At 36.9% G+C, this 22,213-nt stretch overlaps 2 protein-coding genes across 2 annotated transcripts; one reads left to right on the top strand and one right to left on the bottom strand.

Annotated features, from left to right (window-relative positions):
- The first annotated feature begins 1,268 nt into the window (after positions 1–1,268).
- Positions 1,269–17,274, top strand: LOC143710914 (uncharacterized). The gene is made up of 17 exons (XM_077202157.1): positions 1,269–1,396; positions 1,596–1,940; positions 2,020–2,364; positions 4,285–4,392; positions 4,545–4,631; positions 4,823–4,915; positions 6,492–6,563; positions 6,670–6,783; positions 7,144–7,278; positions 7,401–7,484; positions 7,724–7,822; positions 7,904–7,987; positions 8,096–8,191; positions 9,557–9,655; positions 10,051–10,079; positions 10,249–10,287; positions 10,990–17,274. The coding sequence occupies exons 1-17, from the start codon at positions 1,345–1,347 to the stop codon at positions 11,143–11,145; spliced, it is 2,037 nt and encodes a 678-aa protein (XP_077058272.1). The 5' UTR covers positions 1,269–1,344; the 3' UTR covers positions 11,146–17,274.
- A 535-nt stretch (positions 17,275–17,809) lies between these two features.
- LOC143710922 (transmembrane protein 220-like) lies at positions 17,810–21,674 on the bottom strand. The gene is made up of 6 exons (XM_077202165.1): positions 21,482–21,674; positions 21,350–21,379; positions 21,196–21,256; positions 20,741–20,864; positions 19,294–19,353; positions 17,810–18,503 (listed from the first exon to the last, which is right to left on the bottom strand). The coding sequence occupies exons 1-6, from the start codon at positions 21,575–21,577 to the stop codon at positions 18,371–18,373; spliced, it is 504 nt and encodes a 167-aa protein (XP_077058280.1). The 5' UTR covers positions 21,578–21,674; the 3' UTR covers positions 17,810–18,370.
- Between the last annotated feature and the right edge of the window lie 539 nt (positions 21,675–22,213).

The following is a 22,213-nucleotide window of genomic DNA, read 5'->3' as shown; positions in this document are numbered from 1 at the left end:
TGAATTGACTTGGCTAATTTCTAAACATCCTATTGTGACTTAGGCCACTTAAAAACTTAATAAAACTTCTCTTTAATAACATAGTGCAAACTCAAAACTGAAATCAGTGTTAGCTAAATTAAACAAATGACAAGTCAAACACTGATGAGGCATGCCCATCTCCTCACTTCTCCTGATTATCCCCTGTGAGTATGTAGGTCTTTCCCTGTTGCAGCTCTTTCACTGCTCTGTCCAACTCCACAAGAGTCTGTTTTCCATTTATAAGTGCGTGGCATGATGGGTTTTAGTCTAAAATTAAGAATGTCACATAGTTTAAGTGCTAAAATGTAAGAGCACAATGTACAATTACAAATTAATAATATGTTGAAAATAATCATAAGTCAAGTCAAGTCACCTTTATTTATATAGCGCTTTTTACAATACAAATTGTTTCAAAGCAGCTTTACAGACATAACAGGAAAGTAAAGTTGTAATAGTATTGTTAAATTCAAAATTAAATGTTAAATGTCCCCAACTAAGCAAGCCAAAAGCCAATGGCGAATAAAGGCGAAAAAAGGCGACAGTGGGGGTGAGTGGATGAGTGGAGGGGGTGAGTGGATAAGTGGGGGTGAGTTGTGCCACTGGCACAACTTAACCCAGGCCCTTTGGCACAAATCACCCCTGACCCACAAGTTTGAAAAACTAGCATGATCCAGCAGTTAAGAGCTAACATCATGCTAACTCTGTAGACTCATTGTGTAGCCTGCTAAAGCACTAAAACATGTGTGAAATGTTTCAAACTTGTCTTTAATTGTTCAGACACTAAAATAAATTTAAAAAAAAACTTAATCATCAGTTTACTTTGAAAGGAAAAAAACAGTTTTTGAGCTAAAATGTGCTTAACTCTCATGCCATGTGTCTCTCTTCTTCTTTGGAGGATGAGTAAAATGGATGGCTTTTCAAAATTATGTGGTCACTTGACCAATTTCTTCTATGGTTTTCCAGAAACAAGGGGTGGATCTACTTCCCCCCTGGCACAAATCACCCCACTCTCCCTATAGCTACCTGCAGATACTATATGCTAACATTCTTGCTCGAGTTTCTGAGGCTAAATCTAAGCCTATGTCTTGTCTGTTTTAATCTTTTTATGATCACATTTCATCACACTATTCTTTGCTTGCACTCCTCTTTTGATATCCCTTTTGATGTCACTTCCTCCCCCGCAGTTACAGGAAGTGATCGAACTTTTTAAAAACTAGAAGCGAAAGTGAAAGTGCTTCTTCACACAATGTCAGTTACAACAAGTTGGTTGTTCATTCACAGCGGTTTTGTGAATTTTGTGTTTGCGTGATTTTGCGTTTGAACATGCACTTACATAAATGCATGCTCGCGGCAGCACTTATTATGATCTGTGAAGGTAATACATTTACGTGTATATAGGCTATATACGCTTGTAGGCTACTATAATTACAACTTTTAACTAAACAGGTAGGCTACAGTATACGTTTGCTAAATACAGCATGGATCGTGGAACATAGCCTATCGAAATATGGGGACTTCAAAAGTAACCTTTCATCCATCTCACTCATGAATGTTTTTTTCTATGTTGTTTTTAGGGTTTTTAGTGAAAGGTCCCTCTGGTCCTCTGGTTGTTGCTCTGGGATCTTCAGTGGTTTTGCCCTGTTATGTTGATGAACCCTTACCATTGAAAGGACTGAAAGTGATTTGGATTCGAACAGATATTAATACTTTAGTGCATGTGTATCAAGATTATGAGAGTCGACCAGACGCCCAGTATCAGGATTATCATGATAGAGCTCATTTCTTCACCGATCAAATCAAACATGGAAACTTCTCCCTCCGTCTGGAAAACGTGAGAGCTGAAGATAAGGGTTTTTACAGATGTAAAGTTTACACTGAGCAGGAATCTGATGAAACCCTGGTGCAAATTAAAGCAGTTGGTGAGTGAAAATCTCTGGCCAACATTTTGAAATGAATTCCACTTTATTGTGTGTTTTGATATTTTATGTGTTCTTTCAGAGTATCTGAGTGTATCAGGATCAGATGATCCCGTATCTGCATATGTGGGTGAAGACGTCACTCTCAACTGCTCTGTACACTCTCACATCCCTCCTGAACACATTGAACGGGTCTCATGGAGGAAGACGGATAAAGATGAAAACATCCTGGTTTTTAAAAAGAATAAAACTCTACCAGTAGATGAGCGATACAGAGACAGAGTTGAGTTCTTCACCGATGAAATGCGCAAAGGAAACTTCTCTCTCAGTCTGAAGAGTGTCAGGACCGAGGATAAAGGGGTTTACATCTGTCACGTGATCGCTGGAAATTTTTCATCCAATGCGACTGTAGTACTGGAACAACTGGGTGAGCAAATAACAGCCTACACTGATACAAATGTATACAATTTAATTATACAAGATTTGAAAATGTTATGGTCAATGTTATTTTAATCAAGCATATGTGCTCATATCTGATGTGCTTCATGTGATCTAGTTGCTGGATTTTAATGTCATACCAATGATGTTGTACAACATACATTTTTTTTTTCAAATTTTGTGAGCAGATTGTTACAATATAGTTAACAATATAGAGGTTAAATGCTTCTGTGATTTTTTTTTAAGCAACAGCCAATCAATCATTACTGCATTTGTACTTGTTATAGGCTTTGTACAGACTGATAAACTGTCATGCACTGTGATTTAGTTATATGCGTCCAATTAGTGTCATTAAGCTTTACACTTTCAAGAACTGTCCACATTTGTTCACTTATAAAACATCACAGCGGTCATTCTGTTAAAACAACCAACTTTTCGTCCGCTAAAATTTTAGTTTTTGTCTTGAAACTCATAATGGCACAGGCTGATAGGTCCTTAACTCAGGGTATGTTTACACGACAATGATGTACTAAAAACAGAAAAGATTTTCCTTTGCGTTTTTCGCATACAGACGACAACGTTGTCAAAACGATCCTCGTTCACGCGGATGCACGAAGATATTATTACAGTAATATCTTAATTGTATTATTAATGCCAGTCCAGTAGATGGCGATGTCACTTTGTAAAGAAACTACACGCCTATAGACTGAACATGTAACACACATGCGCATGACGTCACTATTTTCACAAATTCACATTTTCGTAGTTTACATGAAGACAATACTGGTATCGTTTACCTTACACTTTGAAACACGTTTTCAAAAGTTAGCTTTTTCAGGCCCCCAAAACGCAGTTGTCGTGTAAATAAACAGCCAAAAAGTTTTCTGTTTTTCCATCAGTTGTAACAGTTTACAGCGCACTTTCAGAAATCATCTGAAATTCAACATCTAACTCAGCAAACATGCCTGTTGTGGGCAAGTGTGGGTTTATGTCATGTCAAGCCTACAGATGTTTTGCCCGTTTGATGCCCCTAAGTGGGCTTTTAATGTTTTTTGTCTGAAGAAATACTAGCATAAATAGTGATGAAAGCCAAAATATTAAATGCATTTCATGACACATGCATAGGGAGAATACATTCTGCGATTGGTAACGCTTTACCAGATGGTCATAAACATGATCATTTGCACATGTGACACATTTTACATTCTGTATCATGAATTAATGAATATCTTTCTGGGTTAGTTAATTTATGAATATATTCTTGTCAAATTCAAAAGATAATTGGACTAAAAGTGATTCTGAAAGAAGAGAGCCAACTGTTTCTAGTGCAACTTTCACACGCATCTCATAGACAGATAAACCGTGTGCTTTTGTTTTGGTGTTGTTGTTAATGTGCTAGAAAAGACACATGAACAGGGAGGATGAACAGAATATGCTGATGAATGATGAGATGATGTGTCCCAGTCAGACATTGCAATTTTCTGCCTTCAACCACCACTGGTTGACAGTATCACTTTGAGAAAGAAGACCATAAGCTAACCATATATTCCTTATTCCTATAAAAACATCCAGACATGGCTTTTATTTGAATAAATAAAGGTGCATTTCTAGTTTCAATGTTATTTGTTCTTCAGAAGTTCCTCTTTAAATACAATAAGTATTAGCTGAGTGCACAATCACCCACATTTAGTTTTCAACCACAACCACATTGAAATCTATATGACCAAACCATATAGGACATTAAAAATTAAAAAAGAAGAAGAAGAATGTATCTTAAATACTTAGACATACCTATCTATGTGTAAAAATACAATAGTGATGCCACCTTTCTAAAGTCACCTTTGGCTCTAAATCTGTAAAATGTGTAATTATGACCTTGCAGTAATTTAGTTTGAACTCTGTTTCACAGGTTTCTCTGTTTTACACATCATTGTGTTCATTCTCTGTATCATTGCATCTGGATCTGCACTGCTGCTGTCATTTCTATGGTATCAAATCCACAGATTACAAAGGACAGGTATGTTTGCACAAAAAAAATTATTGTTTATTTGTTAGTAGGTACTTTGTATGAACGTGTAATTGAATTGCACTAATATATGCTAAATAGTTATTTCAACAACTAAGCATTTCTGACTGAAATTGTGTTATTGTGTGTGTACTTCTCTCTAGATGCCGCCCTGCTTCTTCAGATCGCTTCAGTCTTTGTACCAAACCTCATCATGTTTTTTGCCTTCTGGTTCTGGGGTGTTGTTGAAGGTGAGTATTGCACTGGTAATAATTATGTATCTAATAATATAACAGATGAGGAAGCTACCATTGTTTAGCCATGCCGGTTTAGTTTTGTTTAAAATTGTAAAATGGGTCCGTTCATAGTTTCGTAGAACAGAATAAAACAGAACCACGGGATGTCGTCACAATTAGATCTTCTGTTTTTTTTGTTTTTCTAGGATTTCTAAGTGAGACTGTTGCTTGCTGTGCTCATTATTTGCTGAGGCCACTTCTGCTGTTATGGGTGTCTCCACATTCAGAACATTTCCCAGGTTTGTCCATTTTAAATCATTTTTTAGTTCAGATCAGAAAGTCATTTATTTCCAATAAAAATGACGAAAAAATGTAAATAAAGTGTCTGACGTGTGTTTAATAATAAATTGTTTATCGGTTAGGTGTAGGGAGGGCTTTATTGTCCCATTCATTTAATAATTTAAATAAAAATAATAATTTAAACACTATGTTAAAATTGCAAAACGTTTAATAGGGATGCAACGATATAACATTTTTGGCAGATACCGATAACCGATAATTCTTTATACATGAAAGCAGAGAACCGATATATTGGCAGATAAGTCTAAATCTAAATTTTTATATAATTTTTGAGAAACTGATTACAGAAACAAAAGTCTCATCATTAAAAGCCTTGTCACAAACACACAATTATAATGTTCTCATTATTATTTTATGTAGCCGATATTACAGTCTCGCACTTCACATGTTGCACTGAACTGTATTTTCCTTTTCAAATTGATTCCAATCATATTTCAAGCAATTCAAAACCCTCATGTTGAACAGTGCACACCTGAAGTGTCTCAGCTGAAGGAAATAATCTATTATTTATCGGCTGTAATATATCGGCCAAATTCTCTTATCGGGCCGATAACGATAACATTAAAAATGAACATATATCGGCCGATACCGATATGGTGGCCCATATATCGTGCTCACTACCGTTTAATATACAACAACACTGAAGTAATTGTATTTGCCACAATTTATAAGTATAAATAGCTTCTAACTACTATTTACACTTATTGCAAAGAAAACTCTGCTATTTTTACATAGTGTAAATAGAATCTATCTCTATTTTCACTTAATTTTCGCTATTTGCACTTAATTCAAATATTGATCCTGCCCATAAAAATGTTTAATTATGATACAAGTATTCATAATTATTAAATGAAAAGTAAATATGATGTCTTTAAATGTCATAATTATGACATACTAAGTCAAAATTTTGAGTTTAAAAAGTCTCATAATTATGAGATAAAAAGTTGAAATTATGACATGAGCTAGTCAAAATTGACAACTAAGTCAAATTTATAATATTATAGGTTTTAAATTAAGACTTAAAAAGTTATACTTCTGAAATAAATTCAAAACTATGACATAACTTCAAATTAGTATTTCATACTTTTGATGACATAAAAAGTCGAAATCATGAAATAAAGTCATAATTATGAGAAGTCACAATTTCGACTATACTATGACTTTTTGTCATAATTTCGACTTACTATGTCATATTCAATCTGTTTTTATAATATACTACAATACATTTAGGTGCAAATAGTTTCTGGCACTCTTTACACTAAGTATGAATAGCATCTAACAACTATTTACACTCAGTGCAAAGAAAATATTGCTATTTTAATTTAGTGTAAATATCCTCTGAATTTTTAGTTTATCAGAGAGATGCTCAAATGAGTTAATTTGATGATTTTCAGAATTGCCAGAGAAGCTCTTTTCTGGGCAAAAGAACAGAAATTTTTTGTTTATTTCTATTTTCTATATAAAGTGTTTTTGTTTGTTTGTTGAAGTTTGAATAAGACCTTTTCTGTTTTACAGGCAATCGTAAAACAGCTATGCACTGCATTGTTCATCTACAATATTCCCTCTTTGCAAACGTTGTTTATTCAGGTAGGCAAATTTGAATATTGGACCGCACATAATATGATCATAGTGATATTAATATTCTCATTGACAAAACTTGAAACGGTTTCTTTGTTTGCTTTCTTTGTCTTAGTTCTTTTTCAGTCTTTCTGGAAAAAAAGTCTGAGTTATGAACAATCTGACCGAGTCCTGATAACAATCCTCTTTGCAATTATGATTCTGATATGCATCACGAACATCGTTTTCTGTAAGTGTTTCTGTATCATATCACTTTATTCAAACACTCATTAGAGAAATCTCAACATTATACATGCTACATCGACCACCTGATTCTGCTTTTTTGTTTATGAATAATTATTTATGCTCATTCAGTGCAAATGGCTTAAATGCAAATCATTAATATACTTCAACACAAATGAATCAGCTATTTTTGTAACTTTTTTCAGGAGGTTACTTCATTGCTGGGTTATTCTTATTGAGGATTTTTTAATTCAACCTCAAATTGTCTTATTTAGCCCAGTGTATTTCTCAGTACCTGTTGTTTTCTGTTTGTACATGATGATTTTGAATGAGACGTTATTAATCCTCCTATATTCTGTTGATACAGTATTGGCTGAACTGATTAGAAATAAAGATGGCCGCATGCGTGCTGTGTTAGACCTCGTGTCTGATATCGGCCATGATGTTCTTCCTCCATTACAACTCATCTTCCTCTTCTACGCTTTTGGAGCTGCTAGCGGAGGTGAGACGTTTTTAGATGTGCCTAAACTAGCATACTAAATGATAGCTTAATTCATACCCATTTTTTGTATTAATTGTGTTGTCTGTTTGTTTGTAAAGCTCTGTGTTTTTTCTCGTTTACAGCACTTTTTGTTGTTGGAGTTTTTCCACTGTTCCTAACTTTGACCAGATATAACTGGAAAGATGCATGCGTGGAAAAACTGGAATGTAAGTATTTGATAAAATCGTGTTTTAACTGCATCAATAACTGATCATAAATAAATCAATGGCAATCCATCAATGTTAATCTCTCATGAATAGCACCGTCTTTAATGGTTTTAAATGACATTCTGTTGAATAAGAGTATGAGTTGTTTACTGGGCATTTGTTGTCAGGTCTGAGATGATCCGAAATCAAATTATTCCGCCAGTTTAAAATGTAATAAATAAACATTCTCTCATTTTCAGGTTTGCGCTCGACCAGGAGAGCAGCGTGGTTAAGTTTCATGATAGTGGTGAACGCAATAATGGTCTATTCGTACCTCATAGCGCTGAAAAAAGAAAAAGGTACAATAATGGGCTCAATTACATTAAAATGTCCAACTAAAGTTGGTACTGTAAAGTGTTAATGTTTTTTTCCAACTGTAGATTGTGAAGGATGGGTCTGCGTAGCTGCATTTCTGCAAGTTCTCTGGGGAATTGTGGTCCTCAAACACTCATTTGGTGACCTGGGTACAGTATTGATTATTTTAATAACTTCTATTTGTTGTACTATATTTAAATGTTTTTAAAAATGGCTGCAACCTTTTTATTTTATATTTATTTATTTATGCCTTACAGATCTTCCTTTTAGACACATTGTGCACCTCATCGGATCAGTGGTTGTTGTTCTAGTGAACTCGTTTGCATTGATGGCCGAGCTGATCATGAAAATGGGTGAGTTTTCGTAACCAGTTAATGTTATACTGGTAACTGAAAGGAAGACTTTTCCCCAGCAAAACTGTAATGTGAATTAAAGTTAAGTCTGCAATAACAGAAGGAGAAACAATGCAATATTTACAGCTGCATCTTTTAAATGTGTGTGATCCCATCTCCACATTTTATAAGACTGACATCACAGCATGTTAATGAGATTTGAGCGTTTTTTTTTTTTTCACACTTGATTTTTTTTTAAAGGCGCTTCACTAGAATTTGTGAAATATTAAAGCAAGTGCTCAGATATCACAGAAAAAGTATATTTTACAAATTGAGAAGTTTGTGTGGTTTGGCCTCGCGGGACTCACGGCGAAGTTCTTCTTCTTTTTCGTGAAACGAAGTTCAAATAATACGTGAGCACCGATATACTGTTAGTGAACATCCAACGCCGGCACTTCTGAGAGCGACTTTAGATGAATAAATGTGCGCTTTCCTCTCAATAACAAAATAAACATACAGCAAAAATGACAGTGGTGAGAAAACAGCAGTTAAGAAAGCATCTGATCTGATCATAGTGATGTTTGCACCAGATCTAAAATTCAGCACTCAAGTAAAGTCACGTCACATTTATTTATACAGCACTTTATACAATAGATTGCTTTAAAGCAAGCTTTACAATAATATTAAACATGAAAAACATAGTGTCATTGTCTCTTTAAATTGGAATTACAACTTCATTTTCTACTATTAAGAAGCTCTCCCGTGTGTTCATGTTTTCACTCGGAGACGTCTAACCTTGACGGACTCGTGAAAGTACATTTTCACGTGAAAGAAGGCGGAGCCTTAGAGCCACACCCACATATTACATCATCACCACTGACAAATGGGAGTTTGAAGGAGTTTACCAGCCGGAGTAAACTTTTCTAAAAAAGTTTGCTTTGGCAAGCCGTTTCAAACTTCTGAAACGAACACAAAACGCACTGAATTTCGGCCTGATTTTGTTCGAAATGACGCCTCATCAGTTCGTTCATCAATTTAGCTTAAAGTATATCGGGGTCTTTATACATCAAGGAAGGCGGGGCCTCAGAACCACGCCCACCTATAACATCATCACCTAATGGTACTTCGAAGCCAGGGGTGCATTTCCCAAAAGCATCGTTGGCCAACTATGATCGCAATTTCCATTGAACTCTATTGGTAACGACATAACTTGCAACCATATTTGGCATTGGGAAAAGAGCGGGAAGCTGTTTCGAACTCCCCCGGAACTCCCCTGCCTGATTTGTTTCGAAATGACGTCTCACCAGTTTGTTATTTTGCTTGAAGTAAATCTGGGCCTTTAGAGTGATCAAACTTTGTATTTACTGTGATATTTTAATTTCACAGTTAATGGTGAGCGTGCGATGGAGGATATGAGGAAAGTCGTCTTTTCCTCTGAATGCGTCTTTGCCTCATTTGTGCTGCTGTTAATCATTCTCGAACCTTGTGAGTATAAACTATTTATCTGTCTAAACCACTAGTGTAAATAACATAGAAATCCAACCGGCTGATCTTTAGTCTCTGTATGTGTTTCTTGATTTGCTGTAAATCAGGTGTTTAAAAGACACTGGGTCTGTTTAATTGATTTTTTGCTGTACAACCAATAGCGGTTTGAGAAACCTGTCTGAAAACAGATTATTTTGTGTAACACTGGTGAAGCAAAAATTAAGTTCTTCAACTTCAAAAAAAGAGTCATTTTTGAAGGTGTAGGTGAATTATTAGTGCTTTCTTTTCTAAATCCACAAATCAGCTATTAAATACAGTCTGATGTAATAGTAGTGCTTTAGTTGAGTGATCAATTTCACACTGATTCACTAAATATATTTTCCCCCTTTTTTCAGACATTATAAAAGTTCAGCAGCATTTTCAGGTTAGTAATATATACACACACACATTATATATATATATATATATATATATATATATATATATATATATATATATATATATATATATATATATTTTAAGTTTCATATCATATTTAAGATTTATTTGATATTGATTGATATATTATGAGATTTGTCTTTTCCCGGACACAGAATCCACTCAGCAGATCGCAGCAGAATCACTCTTCTCAGGTGAATAACTCATTTAATCTTGTATTTAGTTTCAGTATTTACACTGCCAAAAATTATTTTCATCCTCAGTATTTTTGTCCTGTTTTCCTTCACAAATATCTAAACATTCTTAAATCAAGATACATTTACTGAAGAAGCTAAATGACTCAAAATGAATTGTTTTAGCTTAAACAAGGAAAAATATTTGCCAGTGGAGTCAGAAAAATAAACTTAATTCAAAGGGAAAACAATATTATTTTTCTGACCCCGTTGAGAGATATTTTCTCTTTTAAGTCACTTAATTTTTATATTTTTTCAGAAAACTTGTTATCTTATGTGATTTTCCTTCTCAAGTAAATGTATCTTGATTTAAGGATGTTTAGATATTTGTACTGGAAAATCATACAAACATACTGAGGAAAAAAAATATTTCATTTAATTCACAGATGGTCTGTAAATTATTATAATTTGAGTCAGACTGACTTCTGACTGAATTCTGATGGAAAAGCCCAGAAAGCTGTTGGAAACAGGGTGTTTTAGCCTCACACAGTACTTTTTGTTGCCTTTTTAGCGTTATTTTAATAAACTGGTTTCTGGGATGCCAGATTACAAGTCTCACAGTCAAGCGTTTACTTTCTTTTGAATAAAGTGGTTATACTATAAAGAAAGCAGAAAGCTGTCATGTGGATATTGTTTAACTCGTGTGTCTCCTCCTGAACACAGAATGAGGCCGTGTCTGATGAAACGCCACCACATAACTCATCAAACCAGAACCAGAATGCAGCAGAATCGTTTGAGTTGAGGCCGATGTTAGAGAGTCAAGAACAGGACGCTGGGAGACACAGCTTGATTCAGACCAACAATCAGTGCAATGAGTGAATCTACCAGATATATCCACTGTTTACTGCTCAAACATTCAGTGGTCAAGCCGAGGGATCAGCTTTAAAATGTCTGAATGTCATTGCATTTCAAAAAGATACCAAATCAAGTATTATTTATTGTAAAGAGATGGACAAACTCACTTTACAATACAAACATTTGACAGACAGAAGCTTTATGCTTAAAGGGAAAGTTCACCCAAAAATGAAAATCCTGTCATCATTTACTCACCCTCATGTTGTTCCAAACCTGTACGAGTTTCTTTCTTCTGTTGAACACAAAAGAAGATATTTTGAAGAATTCTGGTAAAACGGTAGCCTTTGACTTCCATAATAGGAAAAAATAATGAGGCTACTGTCAGCAAATTTTTTTATATTCTTAAAGGCAGGGTAGGTAATGTGTTTCTAAAACACTTTTTGCCAAATTTGTTTTAAACTGTCTTTATATACCAATACATATCTAAAATGTAAGTACTCTGAAAAGAAGTTTATAAAAACAGAGTGTCTGTAGTCATAGACACAACACCGCTCATTATTCCATTCGGACCGAGTGCTCTGATCGCCTGGGCGACTGTCACTCTCCCTCGTTGCTATGACTACCAGCCCTTCTGCAACAGGAGCTGCCCACATGCGCGCACTCGGTTGACTCGCTCGTTTCGGAAGAGGAGAGGCGCGTACCGACCGCAAGCCACGAAGTCTCACAATTATGGCAGAGAGAGAGCAGTCAAAAAGCGGTCGGCATCATGCGTTCATGTGTTTTGGGGGCGTGGCTTTGGAATGAGCTCAGAAGGAAAGGGGTGGGAGTTTCTCTTTTGGTTGCTTTCAAAATCCAGCAGTTTTCTGCTAGTTTCTCAGACTTACCCACCCTGCCTTTAATCTTACATTCTTTTGTATACTTTATATTTATTACAAAGGATTGCAGTTCTTGAAACAAAGTTAATTGCGGGACCACCAAACCAGACGGAACACACAACAGAGCTTCGTCATGGACGCCCTCAGCATACAGCCGGTGAGTCCCATGAATCTAGTGCTCCTCGACAGGCTATACTAAGTGTAGAGAAACAAGCCGATCGACTTACAAATCGATGGCACAAACAGGGAGCGAGACCCAAAGGCACTCGAGACATCAGATTGTCACGAGCATCACATATTGCCGCAGTAGCATCCTCTAACCCAGATACTGCTCTGACAAGGATTGCAAACACTGCTCTCCTACCACCGCCTATACATCTTGAGAACAGATTTGAAGTATTAATGAATGAGGAATCCCCAAATTTGATGAATGTGATCGAACACAGACTGAATCAGCCTGTAGCTAACACTAATGCTAACTGGGGCTCAAGGTCGAGCAGACAGCGGCACTCAGCTCACAGCGCAGCCGGGCCCAGTACTCTGATAGTGGGCGACTCCATAATAAGAAACATTAATAGCAGGGATACAACTACGTGCTGCCTTCCACAAGCAACGACTTCTGATGTAAACAGGGAACTTAAGAACATTCTGATGAAACATAAGACTGCAAATCGTCTCATCATTCATGTGGGGAAGAATGATATTCGTAAAGAGCAGTCGGAACTCCTTAAGAAGGATTTCAATGAACTTTTTGAAACACTTAAAAGACTGAAAGTTCAAACATTCATCAGTGGACCACTCCCAGCAAGAGGAACAAACAGGTTTTCACGATTGCTTGGGCTTAACACATGGCTGCAAAAAACCTGCAATATAAATGGAGTGAACTTCATTGACAACTTCAATCTTTTCTGGAGTCAGAGGCAACTGTTTCAACAGAATGGCCACCACCCAAACAAACTTGGTTCAAGAGTGCTAAAGGACAATATCTACTTCTCCCTCCGTCATCCTTCTGCAATGTGTGCCAATCCACTCAACCTGAATGGCACACACACACCTGTATACAGTATGAATGACCACAGGACTTCACTTCAGCACCTGAATGGACATACGGTTGACACATCACACAAGGACAATGATAACACCACTCAGCCACAACAACCTCTGCTCACGGACACAATCTCAGCTGAGCCCTGCCCACAGAGCTCACCACAGACAGAGTGTGACATACTAGCACTGCTCCAAGATTCAGCACCCAAGGACGACTTTCTGGAAAACAGCCAAGGAAACCAGGACAGCATATTATAGTCTCCGATAACACCAGAGCAAAATCCCCTCTCACCAGATACGTTATCCATCTCTCCAGCATATCCACTTCTGTGCTTCTCAGAGAAAATGGAACAACTGGTGTATGCTGGAACTAGACTATCCCACTCTTTTGCTGCAAGCCCCCAGATACCAACCAAAAAACGGCAGGCCCCACAACCACCAAAGCCTGCGGTCCCAGCTCGCCCTCCCCCTCCTCCCGTGAGAGCTCTTCGGCCTCTGCCACAGCGCCAGGGCCCACACCCTCCTCCAGCGGCTCGAGGTGAACCAAAAACAACTGATACCAGCTCTCAGTGATATGTGTTGGGTCCCCGCTATGATAACAATAACTTTGTCAAATATTTACAGAAAAAGCGGGAACCCAGTGTGCCTGTATCTTTTTCTATTGCTGTTCGATTACATGATAGAAAGTCTAAGGCCTTCAAAAGCCGTACAGCAAACCCATCTAATCTTGTGCCTATTACACGCCAAACTAAGATTGCTCTGGGGACAAAAAGCAAAACTGTTAAGTTAGCACTTTTAAACATCCGCTCACTTAAAAATAAATCACTTCTAGTCAACGACTTAATAACCACTTACAACCTGGATTTTATGTTTCTAAATGAAACTTGTCTAGAAGAAAGTTGCAGTGCAACAGTCCTCAATGAAACAGCCCCTCCTAACTTTACTTTTATGAGTGTCTGCAGAGCTGTCAGAAGAGGTGGAGGTTTAGCTGCTCTTTTTAAAGATGTCTATCAATGCAAGCAAATATCATTTGGGAATTACCCGTCTTTCGAATATCTGGGTATTGTGTTAAAAGGTGCTCCACGCATTTTACTTATCATTGTTTACAGGCCTCCAAAATACTCTACAGCCTTTGCTGATGACTTTACAGAACTGTTATCAACAATTTCCTCAGAGTTTGACTGTTTTACAATTGCTGGAGATTTTAACATTCACATAGATAATGCAGAAACCAATATGGCAAAAGAAATCAAAACGGTTTTAAAAACTTTTGATCTGACTCAGCATGTACATGGACCCACACATAATCGTGGACACACTCTAGATTTACTTATCAGCAAGGGCCTAAAGATTTCATCGATTGTTATTAAGGATGTAGCACTGTCTGATCATTTTTGTATTTTCTTTGATATATTGATCTCTCCTGCCATTGAAGCTACATCTGTGTCTGTCAAGAAGAGATGCTTAAATGAGAACACTAGTGTACTATTTATGAAGGCTATATCTTTAACACCAAGCATATCTGCTGACTCTGTTGATTTTCTCCTTGATTCTTTTAACTCAAAAGTTAAGAGTGTAATTGATGATATTGCTCCTGTGAAAGTCAGGAAGAAGAGTGGCAGACAAAAAGCACCTTGGAGAAACTCAACAGCAGTGCAAAATATGAAAAGACAATGCAGAAAAGCAGAGCGCATGTGGCGGAAGACAAAACTTGTAGTCCATTATAACATCTACAAAGACAGCATCCATGCTTTCAATAAGGAACTAGGCAAAGCTAGACAGACTTTTTTCTCGAATATTATAAACAGCAATGTAAACAACACACGCACTCTTTTTGCTACTGTAGAGAGACTGACAAACCCCCCAAGCCAGATTCCCAGTGAAATGCTCTCAGACAGCAAGTGCAGTGAGTTTGCTTCTTTCTTCTCTGAAAAAATCAATAATATCAGAAAAGTGATCAGCTCATCCTTGAGTTGCGCTGGGGTCAGACAGATCAGACAACAGCCTGAGAAAGTAGTCACTATGTCTGATTTCAAAGAAATTGATGGCAAAATTTTGGAAGAAACCGTACAGCACCTTAAAACATCAACCTGCGCCCTTGACGCACTTCCCACATCTTTTTTCAAAATTGTGTTACACAGCTTAGAAGCAGATCTCCTAGAAGTGGTAAATGCCTCACTTCTCTCTGGGAGTTTTCCGAACTCCCTGAAAACTGCAGTTGTCAAGCCCCTCCTGAAAAAGAACAATCTGGATAAGACCATATTAAACAACTATAGACCGATCTCAAATCTTCCTTTCATAGGCAAGATCATTGAAAAAGTTGTCTTCAATCAGCTGAACAAATTCTTAAGCTCGAATGGATACTTTGACAATTTTCAATCTGGTTTCCGTCCGCATCACAGCACAGAGACAGCGCTCATAAAGATAATAAACGATATTCGCGTAAACACTGATACAGGCAAATTATCAGTGCTGGTACTACTCGACCTCAGTGCTGCATTTGACACTGTCGATCACAACATACTTCTTGACAGGCTGAAAAACTGGGTCGGGCTTTCTGGGATAGTTCTAAAATGGTTCAGGTCATACTTTGTAGGGAGAGGTTATTATGTGAGTATTGGAGATCATAAGTCTGAGTGGACACCCATGACATGCGGAGTCCCTCAAGGCTCAATTCTCGGGCCACTCCTATTCAACCTGTACATGCTCCCAATGAGCCAAATAATGAGAAAGAACCGAATCGCTTACCACAGCTATGCAGACGATACACAGCTCTACTTAGCCCTATCGCCTAACGATTACAGCCCCATTGACTCCCTTTGCCAATGCATTGATGAAGTAAAAAATTGGATGTGCCAAAACTTTCTTCAGTTAAACAAAGACAAAACTGAAGTCATTGCGTTTGGAAACAAAGACGAAGTTCTCAAGGTGAACGCATACCTTCACTCTAGGGGTCAAACAACTAAAAATCAAGTCAGGAATCTTGGTGTAACTCTAGAGTCAGACCTTAGTTTCAGTAGTCATGTCAAAGCAATAACTAAATCAGCATACTATCACCTGAAAAATATTGCAAGAATTAGATGCTTTGTTTCCAGTCAAGACTTAGAGAAACTTGTGCATGCTTTCATCACCAGCAGGGTGGATTATTGTAATGGACTCCTCACTGGCCTTCCCAAAAAGACCATAAGACAGTTGCAGCTCATACAGAACGCTGCCGCTAGGATTCTGAGCAGAACCAGAAAATATGAACACATCACACCAGTCCTCAGGTCTTTACACTGGCTGCCAGTTACATATAGGATTGATTTTAAAGTATTATTACTGGTATATAAATCACTAAATGGCCTAGGACCTCAATACATTGCAGATATGCTCACTGAATATAAACCCAACAGATCACTCAGATCATTAGGATCACATCAGCTAGAAATACCAAGGGTTCACTCTAAGCATGGCGAGTCTGCTTTTAGCTACTATGCCAGCCGCAGCTGGAACCAGCTTCCAGAAGAGATCAGATGTGCTCCTACAGTAGTCACATTCAAATCCAGACTCAAAACACATCTGTTTACCTGTGCATTTACTGAATGAGCACTGTACCACTGCTCGTCCGACTGTTTGTACTGTATTTTATTTTATCTTTTAATTATTCTGATTATATTTGATTATTTCTGTATTTTATCTTTTATTCTAAACTGTTTTAATTATTCTGATTTCTTTTGATAATTTTAATTTCTTCTATGTAAAGCACTTTGAATTACCATTGTGTATGAAATGTGCTATATAAATAAACTTGCCTTGCCTTGCCTTGCCTTATTCAATAGTGGGTTCATACTGTACATTGTTTTCTTGATAAGTTGCTGGCATGGACGGCATGGGTTTTCCTCATGTTGATTTTATTAATATCCCTTATGCACTTTATCTGTATGAGTATGTTACTCATTAACTGAGCCGATTTAGTGTTCAGAAACATAGTCTGCAAGTTAATATGTAAATATTATTTACAATAATCCAAGAATGTGCCATTGTTGAAGTTTACTTTGAGTAAATGCTGGACTGGAGCAAAAGTTTTGAGCTGTGATTGTGTTTATAGCACATTAAAATCAACAAGATTTCTACTGTGTATATGTATGTAGAGAGAGATATTTTTTGTTTGTTTGTTGCAAATGTTAATGGTTCAAAACATAGTGTTTTGTCACCCAAATAAATGACAGCAATACTTTCATTGTTTTAACTTGCGTTCACAGTATCATTGTGTTCACAGTATGATTGTGTTTGTTTGAATCTGTTGGTGTTTTTGCACTTTTACACTGATGACAGAACTGATGCCAAAGATAAGCGAGTTCATTTCTGTTATACACAGAGTCTGTTTGCATATGAATTTGTATAACATACTATCAAAGTCATAATGATTCATGATATTTGTATTCCCAGTGAATGGCGAGTGTACAGCGGGCGTTCTGAGAGTCATTTGAAAGCCTCTGCAATTTGTTTTCTCCGCTGATTTGCATCTAGCGAGTACAAAAACTTGTTTTTAGTACAATGCAATGTTGTCACTGAGATACTACTATAGTTTTTGTTAATATGTTGAGTTAGATTTTGTTTTTATATTTTCTGTTTCATTTTAATTTTAGATAATTTTAGTAATTTTTAAGTGTTTGTCATTATTGTTATTTTGTGTACAAAATGTACAATTTGCTTTTGTTGAATGCTAAATAGTATGCATGTGTGTATTCATGCACATAATACAATCAAAAAAGACACCAAAGGAAGAAAAAAATATTTAATTGCTAAAGCCTTGAAAGAAAAATAAATCCAATTGCAGTGCTACGGTTGTAAAGAATCATTTAGGTGATGTGCTGAACCTGAGCTATTTTAATTATTGATTATTAATGTCTATATAGTTTTTACCAAGTTTTAATTTATTCTGTTTTAGTTATTTCAGTACGTCAACATTGCTCTTCTTATAAATTATAAATGTTGTCTAGGCAACTAGTTGAAATAAAACTTTTTAATATTTTTTTATTTCAGTTATTTCACTTGCATATATATTCTGAATAAATCTAAACATACAGTACAAATTGTAATGTGTGTGTGTGTGTGTGTGTGTGTGTGTGTGTGTGTGTGTGTGTGTGTGTGTGTGTGTGTGTGACACATCCACCTTTAATATTGTGCTAAACATTATCTTTTGTATTTCACAGAAAAGGAAGTCATACAGATTTCAGAATATATAATCCACAAAATAACAGAGGAATGCAGTGAATAAAACCGCACGTCTGTAACGCTGTATATCTGAGGATCTGGACATGTTCATGTCCTGTGCTGGCTGATCAGAGAGCAGTGTTACAGTGTTCAGGCCAGTGTTTCCTCAGCTCTGTGTTCATGTAGTAATAGATCCATGTGATGAAGGGAAACACAGTGATTCCCACAGCAGTGCAGATCCTCACCGAGCCGACAGAACTCCTACAGGACACAGACATGACTGACACGAGTCACTACAGAAACCACAGCACAGATCAGTCTCATAAAGGTAAAGAGCACTGTTAAAGGGATAGTTCACCCAAAAATTAAAATTCTGTCAGTATTTACTCTCCCTCATGTTGTTCCAACCCCGCAAGACCTTTGTTCATCTTCGGAACACGAATTAAGATATTTAAGATACTTTTTGTGCGCAAAACCCCCCCAAAAATAAAGACTTTATTTCAACTATTCATGTCCTTCTCTGTGGGCCTCGAGTGAGTTCACTAGTGTAAAAGCGTACGCTTCTGTTGTTGTACGTCACACGCATCACACACATGACCAGCGTCGGCCAATAGTGAGCCTACGTGTGACGTAGCACTATGCTATCACACTACGTTAACTGACTAGAGGCTCACAGAGAAGGAAATGAATAGTTGAAATAAAATCGTTATTTTTGTTTGTTTTTGCGCACAAAAAGTATTCTCGTCGCTTGATAAACTTAAGATTGAGCCACTGTAGTCACTTGGACTATTTTAGACTATTTTTGGTAACTTTTCGGTGCTGGCAAGTGTCAATCCCTTAGAAGTCCTTGGAGGAGTGATCCAGCTCTCAGATTTAATCAAAAATATCTTAATTCGTGTTCTGAAGATGAACGAAGGTCTTACGAGATTGGAACAACATGAGTGTGAGTAAATACTGACAGAATTTTCATTTTTGGGCGAACTATCCCTTTAAACACCATCTTTGTGCATTTAAATATGAAACTGGAGTTTTATCAGATGGTTTACCGTACCTTCCTGAATGTCTGCACAGCAGAAGCCAGAACACCACCAGCAGGAGTCCACAACACTCCCTAACAGATGAGATTACACTCCTGAAGGCTTTTTTTGGGGGTTATTTCAAAGCCATCATGTTGTTGCAAACCAGTATAACTTGATGACATTTTTAAAGAAGCTTCATGACTGTCAAGCTCTAAATTAGATAGATAGATGACAGACATTCAGATGATAGATAGATGACAGACGGATGGATGATAGATGAATGGATGGACGATAGACGGATTGATGGATAGATAGATAGATAGATAGATGGATAGACAGATAGATAAGATACATTGCCAAAGGTGTATAAAACCAAGCAGCCCATGCAGTCTGCATTTACAAACATTTGTAAAAAAAAAAGAAAAGAAAAAAAAAGGGGTAGTTCTGAAGAGTTCAGGGAGTTCAAGAGTGGTACTGTGATAGGATTCGACCTTTGCAATTAGTCAGTTAGTGAAATTTCATTCCTGATAGATATTCCACAGTCATCTGTAACCAAGCGGGGTCATCGAGCACTGAGGCACATGTGTGTTAAAGTCTCCAACGCTCTCCTGATTCCAGCGCTTAAGAGTTCAAAAGATCCACTGGCGTTAATATCAGCACAAACACTGTGCGGCGGGAGCTTTGTGGAGTGGGTTTCCATGCAAGTGCAATGCCAAGCGTCTGATGAAGTGATGTAAAGCACGTCGCCACTGGACTCGATCCTTGGAAATGAGTTCAGTGAGGCACTGATAATGACTCTCTGTTTGCCAGCTGATGGGAGAGTCTGTAGAGATCATGGCGTGGGGCTGTTTTTCAGAGGGTGGGTTAGGCCTCTTACTTCCAGTGAAGGGAAACCTTAATGCTTCAGCAAAACCAGGACATTCTGGACAAGACTATGCTTGAAGCTTTGTGGGAACAGTTTGGGAAGGTCCTGCTCTATTCCAGCATCACTGTGCTCCAGTGCACAAAGCAAGATCCATAAAGACATGGATGGATGAGTTTGGTGTGGAAGAACTTGACTGGCCCGGACCTCGACCTCATCCAACAGCTTTGCCATTAATTGAGACGGAGACTGCGAGCCAGACCTTCTCGTCAGTGCCTGACCTCACAAATGCTATTCTGGATGAATGGGCAAAAATTCTGAAACGCTCCAAAATCTTGTGGAAAACCTTCCCAATTTCATTAGAGTCTCTGTTATAACAGTAAATACTAAAATACTTTTAGTCCATATAGTATAGTGTAGATAGACAGAAAAACACTATAAAGTTACATTCATAAATCCATGTTCATTCATACTTTTATGTTCCGCAGCATAAGAAAGAAACATGTGGGTGACAAAATGATGAAAGAGTGAACATGAAATAAACTTGTACTTCAAGAGCAACAAAAATTTAGTTTAAGTAATCATTAAATATCTTTATCATCATATTCTGTTGTTACCTTCCTTCTTCTTGCTGGAAAATGTCTGTAATTCCCTCCTTACAAAGTTTCCAGCCCAGAATGACTCCAAATGCAGAGGATACGAGCACATGCAAATCAGCGATTCTCCTCCATAATAATGACTCTGGAAAAGCACATAACGGAAGGAGAGTCTTCATCACATGCAGCACCTTTAATGATGTTTTCATTCACCGAAAATATCGCATTCAACCTATTATAGTATATATTCACAATAATATTTTCTGGAAGTTCGCGCACATGACACCATAGTATTACACTAGGTAAATTGTCAGGCAATAACCACTGAAATCTTGACAGAGGAAAATTAAATGTGTTTCTGGTGACTTGAGGTTGAGTTTAAAATATTTTTTCCAATTTATAGAATGAAATTTCTGCTTCACTACACTAGAGGACAGCATCGCGTCTTACTGTGATCCATGTAAAACACTGTTTACCTGTTATTTGTTGATGACAGCAAATCGAAACACATAATCCAGCTGGAATAGCATAACCAACCTGCAAAATTATGATGAAAAACCCCAGATTAAAACACTTTTTGTTTTGTTTTATAGAAGTATAACATGTTTCTCGGTTAAAGTGAATTCTTACCATCCACAAAACGGCATCTGGATCATTTATCTGACACAAACAAGAATTTAATCTGATAATTAAATTGGCATCTTTATTATATTAATCAAGATTCATATTTAAAGATCATCTGCAGTTGAAACTCTTCTTTACCTGCACGTAAGTTGCCAACGAGAAAAACAGTGACATGAATAAATTACAAACTCTCCATACGAGCTGAGAAGACGAGACACTGATCTTTTTCGTCATTGTTTATTCTTTCCAATTAATTTATCACCACATTTCTCTGAAACTAAACACATTTGAACTTTGTATCATTTCCAGGATATGACGCACAGCGGTGCTAGTTGAGCATTGTGGGAAATGTAGTTTACATCACACTCCATCAAACGCGACTCGTATAATTTCAGGACAGATAAGGGTTCGGTTTCAGTCATTTAATAAGGTCAATTTATTTATTTTTTAATATGTTTTCGCATTAAACTGGTATCTTAATCATACAGATTGCTTAAACTTTTGATTTCACCAGTCTATTTCTAAAATTAAAAAGTTTTAAATGTTTGATGATTAAAAACAACTGGTAGGCCTACTTCTGTTTGCGTAAAAAATGTTTATTTGTTATTTTTACTCATAGACCTAAATTTATATTACTTTTAAAATGTAGCTGTTCATATTCTTGTTGTTTATAATACGATTTCATATTTGAAAAATGAAATATTCTGTCTTGTAATGTAATGGATCACCAGCAGATGGAGACTCCAGCTCTCTTTGTCTTTTACAGCAGAACAAAAGCCACTTAACGAAAGTTTTAAAGGACATTCTAACCATTTTACTAGTGTGTAAATTCTTAAGGAACTATTTTTAGACATTGATTGTATGTTATAG

This window comes from Siphateles boraxobius, unplaced genomic scaffold, assembly GCF_051911475.1.
Source record: "Siphateles boraxobius isolate OS27281-9 unplaced genomic scaffold, OSU_SipBor_1 49, whole genome shotgun sequence".
Lineage (NCBI taxonomy): Eukaryota > Metazoa > Chordata > Actinopteri > Cypriniformes > Leuciscidae > Siphateles > Siphateles boraxobius.
The sequence above is the reverse complement of the archived record's forward strand: the minus strand, read 5'-3'. Positions and strand labels throughout refer to the sequence as shown.